At 37.4% G+C, this 12,447-nt stretch overlaps 1 protein-coding gene across 7 annotated transcripts in view; it reads right to left on the bottom strand.

Moving 5' to 3' along the window:
* ZNF385B (zinc finger protein 385B) overlaps positions 1-12,447 on the bottom strand; it is a 306,355-nt gene that overhangs the window by 15,134 nt on the left and 278,774 nt on the right. For all 7 annotated transcript variants that reach the window (XM_081142157.1, XM_081142156.1, XM_081142158.1 and 4 more), the window contains one exon: positions 4,410-4,572. In XM_081142157.1, coding sequence (XP_080998283.1) covers positions 4,410-4,572 — 163 coding nt within the window. The remainder of the gene's footprint in view (positions 1-4,409; positions 4,573-12,447) is intronic.

The following is a 12,447-nucleotide window of genomic DNA, read 5'->3' as shown; positions in this document are numbered from 1 at the left end:
TAAATGCTCAGTATTATTTGGAAGCAAAATAAAAAAAGCTCAAAAGTTTCAGAAGTTAGTTTCCAGAGTATAACACACAATTAACTACCTAAGAATGTTCAGCCTTGCCTGGCAGGTTGCTATGTCAAATTCAAGGTGGATGGGCGAAGATGGAGGCAGCTTCATTTTTTAAATTGACTTTGAAAGTCTTAATGATATATGTACATTTCATGAAAATATGAGCCTTGGTATAATGGTCTGTTCTCTTTAGACAGATGGGACTCAATTTATGTTCTACATGATTGTACCCCAGAATTTCATACTTAAGATGTTTGTCATAAATACAGTTAATCTATTATTTTATGAGGGATACTAAATCTCGGCCTCCTGGATTTGGATAGATGTCTGCCAAATTTATGATTGTGCCTCTCTATAAATGACAGATGCTGCCAAAGCGGAAAACTATCATTTTTTTCCTACTCAACAGCACAAGGTCCTGTTGTTGGAGACAGAAAGGGGGAAAGAGGCAGTTACGAAGACCTTGCTAGCTAATCGATGGAGTCCTGCGGCAGTCAGCGGAAATGAGAAGTTGTCATTTGGAAAACTTGGCCCCATTTGTAACAACACACAAAAAAATGCAAAACACACAGGGGAACCCATAAAAATAACGAGGCGAGGGTCTGCATTTGTATCCTTGGCAGAAAAACTCTTGGACAAAATTGAAAGTGCTCTTTCATAAGGCAACAGGGTGATTGTAAAAAGCTGAACTGCAGCCTTCCCAGGCGAATCATACTGATTCACTAGTTGATAACTGCTCTGGGTTCACACCCAAGAGATTGCCACCAGGCAGAAGGATAGTATACTGAACACTGAAATGGGCTGTTTTGAGGTATCCTGTCCTCTTCCTCCTTCTGTCTTTTCTGACATTGTCATCTCACAGTCTGCACAGTATGGTCATGGGTGTGGGATAAATAAAACGATCTCCATGTCCCCAGTGGGAATATTTTAGATGGACTGATTCAAAAGGCTACTGAAAATTTGAACAGTGTTTAGGACAACACAACTGGATACCCTGGGAGGCCGTTCAAGGCTCCTGCCATATTGGGGATGCCCCTCCCAGTGTTGACCTCTGTCTCAGTCAGAATATTTGGCTTAGCCACATAACATCTACAATTGTCAAGCTGGAGCTTTGAGAACATTTGTCATTTACCTCAAATGAGTGTTTTCATTCAAACTTGTCCTTGAAAGGATCTGTGAGTTCTAAAGCTTTGCTCTATTAGTTAAATGCTACAGACAACATACTGCATAGGAACGAAAGATTATCAATAAAACAAAGCCTTAATGGCCCTTTCAATGCCATAGCTCCTACTGAAAAATATCAACAGTCAGCAAATAATTTAAAAGTAATACATGGTCCTACTCACTAATTCTTTAAAAAGTGGTCTGACTTTGCCCATTGGGATACTCGTATTTTCTCCCCCAAATCAGAGAGATGTTTAGAAGTAATGGGAAAATGGAAAATGCATGGAACAGGGAGCTCTGGGTTCCTGCTCTGACTCTCCTTGGCTATGAGTTATGAACCTCAAACAGGCCACTTAATCCTTCCAAGACCCCAGGTTCTTCACTGCTACCATATTTTTGGGAGCAACTTGAAGGTGATAACTATTTTTTTTTTTTTTTGTATTCCAAATATCCAACACAATAAAAACACACATGCTAGGTTAGAAGTTCTTTGATGGCAAGAAAATATCTTTCTGTTCACTGTTAAACCCCTGAATCTGGCAAAATATACAGATATACTATACTATGTAGTGTAGTAATATCTGTTTGTTCAGTGAGTAAATGGATATAAAGTTTGTAGTATGAATTGGTGAAAGATGAGTGCTAATTTCAGCCCTACCAGTTACAGGGTTGGTGAGAGGGTCATATGAAAACATATACGTGACTGGATTTTATAAACGGAACAAATTTAAGGTGTTCCTACTGTTGTATTTCAAGCAGAACATGCTGGTTTCATCATCTTTGCTCTTAACTGCATTTGTAAAAATATCTGTAGTATTTTAATCATTCCATTGGCTTTTGTTTATTTAGACAGCAACTGATTAAAGGCTGTTTAGCTCTAAAGAGCTTTATACACTTTGAAGAACTAGAAATGTATTTTTCCCCCAGCTTGGTATCTAATTAATTTTTAAAAAAATATCTACTGCTAAAGACTAGACATATGGACCATTAGGTTATCACAATATTTTATTATTTTCGAGAAAAAAGGTTTTTCCAAGGCACTTCTTTTGAACTTGTTATGAGTGGTTAAGTGCTGTCACAAAAGAACATTCAATTTGATGTATGGGGCGTATTATCACAGGGAGGTGTATTGTCATATGGCATTATGACACTTGAACTCCAGGGAGAAATTTGGGTAAAGTGTCTGGCCAATATGTTCTCACCATCTTCCTAAAGCTGCCTAATGCTTGCTGTGTTTTGACCCCAATTCTCCCAAAGCACATTTCTCCTCCCTTCTATGTTTTGAACTCCCATTAATGTGTCATTAAAAGTTGGGATAGATCCTTGGAGACCATAAAGTCATTTCTTTGGATTTTACATTTAATTCTACCCAACTTCTAAAAAGTGAATAGGACAGCTGTTCTTACTTAACTGCATTTAATGAAACATATTTTTTTCCTAATCAAGTGCATAATTCAGGTAATAAAATATTTGACAAAGTATTGTTTCATAGAACCAACAATATCCTATAAAAAAGAAAACCAGGCAGGAAATCAGGAGATGATGAATCCTGTTCTTCCAAACACTGGGCAACCTCTAGCAAATAACTACCACAATGGGGTCTGGACTCAGTTTGCTATTTTTTAAACTGGAGATAACATTTCCTAATATCTGATCAATCTGGGTTAAAAATTCATTAGATAATATGTGTAAAAGGCTCTGTTCTTTAAAAAGGAAGAAGTGTGATATAATCAGTATTTATTATCTATCCATTAGATAACATAATTCAGTGATTCTATAACATAAAGAAAAAAACCCCTTTATTACCAAATTTGGGTTATCTTACTCCTTCTAGGCTGCAGAGCTTTTGGAACCAGCATTTATGTGACCTAATTAATAATGGTCTCTTCTTACATAGTCTCTGTCTGATGAGGCTTTTCTGAACCTTCCTCTTACTGCAATGGATTTGTACTCTAAACGTCCTGGGCACCCACAGGAAAACATTTTAAGTCTCTTCCTTAAAACCTACAGTGATTTGAGCCCTGCCTGGCTGGTTGGAGTGTCATCAAGATATGCCAAGGCTTCGGGTTCGATCCCTGGTCAGGGCACATACAAAAATCAACCAATGAATGCATAAATAAGTGGAACAATAAATCGATCTCTGTCTGTCTGTCTGTTTCCCTCCCTCTCTCAAATCAATAAATAATAATAAAAAAATCTATAATGACTTGAAGGGAATCAGAAGAGAAGTGTGTGTGTGTGTGTGTGTGTGTGTATGTGTTTCCAACATCAGAGAGGTCCCTAAAGAGAGAGGCAAACAGAAAGGGATATATTCTCTTAGTCTCCTTTAATAGACACTGGTCCTCAACTACTCACTAAAACAAGATGACTCATCCATCTTGGGCCCTGAGGGGCAGATGCAAGTGCGTGAAAGCCTATTAAACATCCAATTTCATGGTGTACATGCTAGAAAAATGAATTTTTTCTCTTCTATTCTGAATCATTTAGTTTGAACTGACTCAGAAAATCTGCTGACTCACTGGGACTGTGAAATATAGACTCTTCTTAAAAGGTACTTCCACTAGTAGCCCATTTCTAACTCCAAAAGTTCTTCTGTTAGTTAATTCATTACTTTGTAAATAGTTCTCTTAAACTCGTTGAATTCATTTGTAACTCTGAGGGGAACTCTACAAAGATCTTCAAAAATCAAAATCTTTTGTTATTGAATACATTTTCAGATTCATTTAATTAACACCACTCTCTCAGAAAACACCGTTTTGCCCCTCCATTCCCCTTCATTGCAGTAAAGGAACACGAAAACATCTATTGTAGACAAGTTTAAAAATTCTTTCACTAAAAAAGTTTATAGTAAAAACCAAACATAAAATGAATATAATGGAATAATAAAGTCAGTATTTTAGATCCATTTCTTGATTTTTGTCTAAACACATTGTGACCGAGTAGCCCATATATACATATATATATATTACACACACATATATACTTAAATGTATATATTTAACAACATGGAATGGTAACATATCAAATGCGTAGATTCCATGCAAACACATAACCTCCTGTGAAGGAAACATATTAATATTATAAAAACAAATCATGGAGAAAACATGCAACGGCTGAGAGGAGGAGAGGGTTGGGGCAGGGGACCAGGAGGAACACAAAGAATGTAAAGAACAAAAAGGGTCATTGACCTGATTTGTCAGAGCTGTTGCCTGTGAGTGGAGTGATGGAGCAGCTGAGATTAGCCTTTGCGCTGTCCTTGGAAGGAACCATTTTGGGTTTATTTTTCGTTGCCTCTAGTGCTTTGACCTTCTTGGCATGTTTACTTCCTTTGTAGTGGGCCTCGGCCTGGCTCTACAAAGGAGAACAAATCAGGCTCATTTTTTTGCTACTTACAAACACCACAATGGATGGTCATGCAGGAAAAAATACATTCAATCATATGCAACATGGACATTTACCACTCAGCACTCAGCTATGTCTGGCATTTAATGACGTGGTAGAGCCGTATCTAAGACGTTTTTGCATATCGAAGCTTTCACTACAACACAGAGGACCTGTGTCTTTGAAAACCAGAGGTCAACAGGGCCAGGGCAAAATTGTGACGAAGGTAGGCTTTGTCCTCAGTGCCTTCTCCTGCTGTCCGCTGGGTGTCCTACCCAGGCATGTCCTTCCACAACCATTTCATTTTGCCTCCTTCAGCTGAAAACCTGCCTGCCCTGAACCCACTTTCTTCTGGACTGAGCTCTGAGAACAAGTGATGTAACAAAGCAACCTGCTAGTGAGTGGAGGTGGCACTGCATCTGGAAGTCATCTCCATGTGTTTCATGCAACTTTTTATTTTTCATGATCCCAGTTCTAACAATAGATGATGTAAACCACAAAGGGGACAGGGACGATCCTTGTTTCTGATCTCAGATGTGATTCTGAAGTCAAAGCAGTTATTGCTACATTCATACATACACAAGGCATGGGTACAACTGTGACTTCAGTATTAGGTCAAAAGGAAAAAAAGAGATCAAGACAAGTGACTACTAAAAACCTTTAAAAGACAAAAACAAGTTACAGCAAAACAAGAAAACATTTAGTCAACTTATTGACATTTGGAAAACTCCTCTCTGACTAAAGAACAAGGATTTTATTTTTTTGGCACCAAGTACTAATGTACATATTAATGAAAGAATAAGTATATTCACTTCGATTTCATTTTGAATGACCCTGAAAATATAAACATCCACTTGGTGAAAAAAAGTTTAACATACCTTATATGGCATATTAGCTTACTTTTAAAGATGAAATGGATGATAAAACCATCATACAAAATGAGTTTTTGTGAGAGAATTTCTAAAGTAGTAACTATTTTTACATCAATTCTCCATATATAACTGTATGTGTTGAAGATGATTATACCAATGTTTCCATTCAGTTTCCTCAGCAAGCACAATATAGGTGGTGTATGTGCATGTTTGTGTGTGTATCTGTGCAGGTAGGTAGACAGAATTAACAATGGACAGAATGAGCCAGGTTATAATTCTATGTTTCAACAAAAGATATATGCATAATTTTCCTAGCATATAATCCCTCTCACCCAAGGTCAGTGCCCTTGTATTGACTGTACACAGTCCCTAACTTCCTGAATATCGATTTGTAACTGTTTTAGATCATCATTGACCTGTCATTGTTCTTAGTTGGTGTGCTCAGGAACTTCTCATTAGATACTCTGTTGAGTTGGAAAAAATCCCAAGGGAGGAGAAAAGGAGTAACATTATTTTAAGTCTTATTTATTAGCAACCAAGAATGTTTAAATCCAGCTAGTGTAGCTGGGTAGATATAAATTAAGAAAGTATACAAATAAAAATTTAAAAATTGATAATATGTAGTTATAATAATAATGACTAATAATATTAAGCCTTTGCCAAACATAGTTCTAAATGTATTGCATGTATTAGCTCATTTAATCATCATAACACCCTGTAAGGTAGGATTATTAGCACTTTACAAATAAAAAAGTGGGCACAGAGAGGTTAAATAACTTACCAGAAGTCATACAGGTAGGTGTAGAAGCCATTTTGCAGATTCAAATGCTTATGTGTGCATCCCTATTTAACTATATATCCATACACGATACATATACATACTCCCACTAATATCACATTATAACTTTATTAGAAGTAAAAACTACACAAAAAGAAAGCACACTTTTAGGTATATAACAATTTCACCTCCTCTTTCCAACTATACTAAATAGTGAGATGCTACATTAGCATCCTTTGGCTAAAGGAGCTTATGGTTCTCAAAATAAAACCTCCTAGCACAAGATAAGCAGAGTGTCACTTCCTCACTACTATTTCCTGGCATCAGTGCAGAAAGTTAACAGCATCAATTAGCACTTGGGACAAAGATCCAACTAAGTGACACCTCGCTGGATGCCAAGATGGAAAGAACTGTCCCTCGCCATGATCCACTTTCCCTTTGAGTTCTGGGGCATGGAGAGAAGTGTAACAAGGGTTCTTAGCTTCTACTGATCATTGTTTGGGAAAGATCATGGAATAAAGACGGTGGCAGTCACCACTCACTCACTCACCCCTGGCATCCTCCCAATTCCCCTGCGATATTCTTGGTAGTAGCACTTTGCTATCCTTAGTACTGTATCTGAGGCAGTGTCAACAGCTTCTAAGTCCCTGGCAAATCTTCAAGAGAAACTGAGACGTGGTTAATTAGTAACATGATTAGCCTGACTTCATTATCTAGGAATCTCCTTATTTGGGAAGTGAGAGGAACAAGGACAAGAGCCAGAAAACCCATGAGTCAGGCAACTCAATCAAGCCCAGTCAACAGTGGCTCTTGTATCACTTCTAAGAGACCTAGTTGACCAAAATAATTTACTTTACACCTCAATGGCTAGTCAGCAGACACATATTTGTCTAGCACCAATGGCTTGCTTTCTGCTTCCCTGCCAAAAGTGCTACTGTGCCCCCAAACAGAGTGATAAAAAACACCTCTTGCCAAGAATTGCCAGAATTAGAGAGTTGCCTAAACCACCATTCTGACCTCCATACAACGTTCAGTGGTATCTAGAGTCTCCTCTCAGAGGTCACTCTGGTAACTACCCACCACCCACTGGTAGAGAAATAGCTTCCATTCTTCTCCATATTTGTTGCTAAAGCCATTCATTTCCCCAAATGCTCTACATCTTTCAGAACCCTATTGGGCCAAACAAAAGAGATAAATAATGAGATAATGTATTGCTTTAAAAATCAAAATGTAGTAATGAGAAATTCTAAAATTCACTGTGCTCTCATTTCTGGTTTTCACCTTATTTCTAATTTGTGCTTCAGAGAAGTGGCTAGGATCTTGAAACATGATGTTATAAATGTGTTCACTTTGTAGAGGAATTCATAAAGTGGTTGGGGAAGGTCAATGTCATCAGAGAAAGTCCTCAACTATTTATTTACCAATTAAACCAATTTCTTTTCTTTTTTTCTTTTTTTTTTTTTTGCATTTCAAAAAGTAATTAGAACTATTCCCTTAATTAAAGGAAGTTCATCATTAAAACTATTGGCATCTGTTATTCTGAGACAGATTTCAATGTGTTAAGCAGTGTTATATGGGAAACGGCAGAGGTCAGTTAATTTTTAGAAAAACTCTATACACTAAAATGCCAAATATAGCAGATGTCAAGTGAACTAACATAAAAAGGAGCGAAACTAACAAGGGGAAAACCTAATTACTTATTCCACAAAGAATTATTTAGCACCTGCCGTGTGCTAGACATTGTGAAAGATTAAAAGCAAAGACCCCGACTTGCAAGAATGGGAGCTGGAAGGAAAGACATGCATGCAAATAACTAGAGCCCAAAGCCCAGAGTGCGCTGTAAAACGGGAGGTGCGGGGCAGCAAAGCGTTGTGGGCGTCAGAGCAGAGGCAAATCTCTTCAGATTGCAGGGGATCGCGAAAGCTGCATAAAAAAGGGATGTGAGAGCTGTGCCCTGCTCTGGGGACAGAGCTCTGAAGTGGCAGTGTGGACGGGGAGGTATTTCAGGCAAAGGGAACAGAATGTGTGAGGGCCGTGAGGGCCCGTGAACTGCGCAATGTTCCCTAAGCACACCTGCTTTTCTGAGTCACTAGAACACACAGAGAGATAAAAGGATCAACAGGGAAGGGCTGCTATGTTGTGCTACCTCAAAACTTATCTTCTGTAAAATGAAAGACATAACAGTTCTAAAATTTTTAAAAAAGTTATATTGTAGGCATCTTGTACAGATGGTTATGAAGAGGTTGCCTTTTTCTTTTGTTTTAGGCCAAGAGTCCATGAGATGCTCTGGGCAGACCCCCAGCCTGTTTGTGGGCTTGCTTCTTTTATTATTTTAAATATGTTTTTATTGATTTCAGAGAGAGGAAGGGAGAGTGAGACAGAAACATCAATGATGAGAGAGTCACCAACTGTCTGCCCCCTGCACAACCCCCAGCAGGAACCAAGCCCACGACCCAGGCATGTGCCCCAACTGGGAATCGAACCATGACCTCCTGGTTCATGGGTCAGTGCTCAACCACTGAGCCATGCTGCTGGGCAAAGATGTTGCTTTTACATCACAAATTTTATCCTGTGCTCTAAATTGTAATCCAATATTAAAAGAACAAATTATTTATATTGAAGCTTTCATAATTATTTGAGATAAAAGCCTGGCATTTGAAATACTATAGTTAAACCTATTAAGAAACAAACTAAAGATTACTGAGTAATAGCTAGATAATTACTTGAATCTTTTGTTAACATGAGACTGTTTCTAACTATTAAAATGCTCTTTGCTATACTTGTTGCACTGACAAGACTACACATTCTCAGAGACAAAGCTACAAATAAGATGCACTCAGGAGCAAGGCTTACTTAACCCAGAGCCTGCTAGTAAGTCTTTGTGCTGATATTTACAATGGTAAGGCCTGCAATATCAGTAACCACATACTCCTGGCTTTGATATTCACTTCACTCAATCTTTATCTACTGTGATGGGTTGAACAAGAAGTCTAGACAAAATTATAACCATTAGGAGATTTTTTAGCTTAAAAAGCTACAATTTCTTTGCTAATTTCTAATTTTTAGCTAAGTGAAACACTCCAGGTTTCAATGGCCTGTCCAGAGTCACTACACTGTGTAACTCTCTGGGGGTAGGGGGCACTCACATATATAATTCAGTGTGGATGGTGTCTTCTGACTCTTGCAAGGCCATCATTCTGGCTATGGCATGCCATATCTACTTGCTTTATGGTATACAGGGTGTCCCCCCCAAAATGTATACACACTTTAACAGCTGATAGCTCAATTTTGAAAATAAAATGTATTTTAATAAACACTGCCTTTATAATTATTCAAAGTGTGTGTGTGTGTGTGTGTGTGTGTGTGTGTATATATGTATATATATGTCTTCACATACTTGGGACTCCCTACATATGTAAAAAAGCTCATCAATTCCAAATATTTCTATATCACTAAAGACAAAAGTGGTAGCGTCTAGGAAGAAAATGACGTACACTCTAGACTACTAATTTTGGGCCTAATTTAGATTTTATCAACTATCGCAAGACAGAAGTCAAGTTTTGGAGCTGGAACTGATTTAAGATGCCACTACTTGAATACATGAGCATTATATTATATTCATTCACATTATACATTCCATGTAGGCAAATTAACTCATTCCTTAAAACACTAAGCTCTTTAAGAGGGCTTCCGGTTAATATTCCGAATGTCACCTCTTAGTCAGCTAAGAGTCTTGATGCTCATGTTTCCGGTGCACAATTCACTGGTGAAAGTACCACACACATGGGAACATGGAGAAACTATAGATGGACCTAAAAACTATGACAGAATTTACATGAAGAATTAGAAAAACACTGACGTTTGAGTTTAAAATCATATGGAATACAGCAAAAAGTGACTTTAAAAAAAGTGCTTTTGAAAAATCAAATTGTTTCTTGTCGAGTTCTGAGTGATCAAAATTTGATCTCGTACCCAGATGTTCACAGCAGCACAGTTTACAATAGCTAAGATCTGGAAACAGCCCGAGTGCCCATCAGTAGATGAGTGGATAAAAAAGCTGTGGGACGTTTACACCATGGAATACTACGCAGCTGTAAAGAAGGATCTCGTACCCTTTGGGACAGTATGGAAGGACCTGGAGAATATTATGCTAAGTGAAATAAGCCAGGCAGTGAAAGACAAATATCACATGATTTCACTTATACGTGGAATCTAAAGAACTTAATAAACTGATGAACAGAATAGATTCAATGACATGGAAGCATAGATGAGACTGATGAATGTCAGAGGGATGGAGGAGGGAGGGTGGGTGGAGGGGGAGAGAGTAACCAAAGAATTTATATGCAGATATGCACAACCCAAGGACACGGACAATGGTGGGGAGAGGGACTGGGGAGGGGGAAAGAACGGGGTGGAACGGGTCACTGGGGAGAAAAAGGGACATCTGTAATATTTTAAACAATAATAAAACTTAAAAAAAAAAAATTGATCTCATTTTCCCAGTGAGTTTTATATTTTAATTATGTGAAGGTGGAATCTTAATTTTAGGAGATTTCCAGCAATCTAAGATTCTTCCTCTGGATATCCAAACATATATCCTATGTTTCCCATTTAGAATTGAGTAGAGCAGGGCAGGGCAAAAAAGAGAGTTATTTGAACTTGGCTACTATCTGAGCCACAAAGTCTTTCATTTGTTTAATTCTGCTCTCTACTTCTGTTCTCTCATTTTCAAATTAGGCCATAATTTTTAAAAAAAGTTTATTTATTGATTTTTTTTTTTTTTTTTTTTAGAGAGAAAGAGAGACCCAGAGAGAAACACTGTTCCATTTATTTATGCATTCATTGGTTGCTTCTTGTATGTGCTCTGACTGGGGATCGAACCCGCAACCTTGGTGTATTGCAGGGCTGGGGAACCTTTTACCTGCAAAGGGCCATTTGGATATTTATAACATCATTCTCGGGCCATACAGAATTATCAACTTAAAAATTAGCCTGCTATATTTAGTCAAATATTTAATTAACTCACCCCTAATGTGACGGCTGGAACTGCTTGTCTTTGGTGAGGCTTTGGCAGGACCAGACCAAATGGTTTCTCGGGCAGTGTACAGCCCGAGGGCCGGACATTCCTCCCTTGGTGTACTGGGACGATGCTCTAACCAACTGAGCTACCTGGCCAGGGCCAATTAGGCCATAATTTAAAATTATATCCTTTAAAAAACTATATCTATAAAGGTAAACTTCACCTGAGAATTTTAATATCTTAATTCTACTTATGAATACTGTCAATTATAGAGATCATGTTTTGAAAATAACTTTTCCTCCTAAGTTAATGGAAATAAGCTTATGTGATTTTTTTTCAGTATAGATAATAGAGTTTTATTTAATAAAATTTCTTTGACATCGCCACAATTTAGTTAAGAATGCAGCAAAAAGTATCTGATGTGCTTATCCTAAGAAATAAGACTGCTCACTTCTTCATTTTACATTATATTAGATTTTTTTTGAAAGACATATTTACTTTATCTTCTGGGTTGGGGGTAAATGTCTGTGTCAATTTAATGATAAATGTTTGTGTAAAGTCCTAGTATGCGCACTAGAGTTTAACTGAGGCAAAGTGAAGCAAATGAACCCTGGAGAAATATGCCCTTAATCTTTCTCCCAAATCATAGGGGAGTGATCGTGAACTCCACCCAGAATGACTTGACAAGCTAGATTCCCTACGTTATTAGGCCCAAAGTGGGAAAATTAGTGCTCTGTACACTAACATGATCTTGATTATGAAATAATGGGAGCATTTATAATTTATTAAAATATCTAATTTTCCTCAAAGAATTATGCATTTGGGAACCTAACCTGTTCAAACTTCTAAATCTTAGAATTTTTATGAAGCATATGGATGTCATCTTTTATTTTTATAATACGTTATAAAACATTAAGGATTTGTTAATAATTACTCGATTTTCTTGAGTCATTTATTTCATGATTTTCCCTAAAGTATTTAAAAGTAACAATTATCTACCTCTCTTAAATTAATTTCACATTTTATATTAAACTTGGAAATTTTAGTTAATAATTCCCAACTATTTAAGAGTTTATAGTGATTTCAGTTATATCCCAAATTTCTAATGTGTTTGAGAGTGTTGCTATCTTTCAGTGGGGAAATGGATTGCCATTGTGTGCTGTGTAAGAGCAATT

Source organism: Miniopterus schreibersii (genome assembly GCF_964146895.1).
Source record: "Miniopterus schreibersii genome assembly, chromosome: 7".
Lineage (NCBI taxonomy): Eukaryota > Metazoa > Chordata > Mammalia > Chiroptera > Miniopteridae > Miniopterus > Miniopterus schreibersii.
Note: the sequence above shows the minus strand (reverse complement) of the source record. Positions and strands in the feature narration are given on the sequence as shown.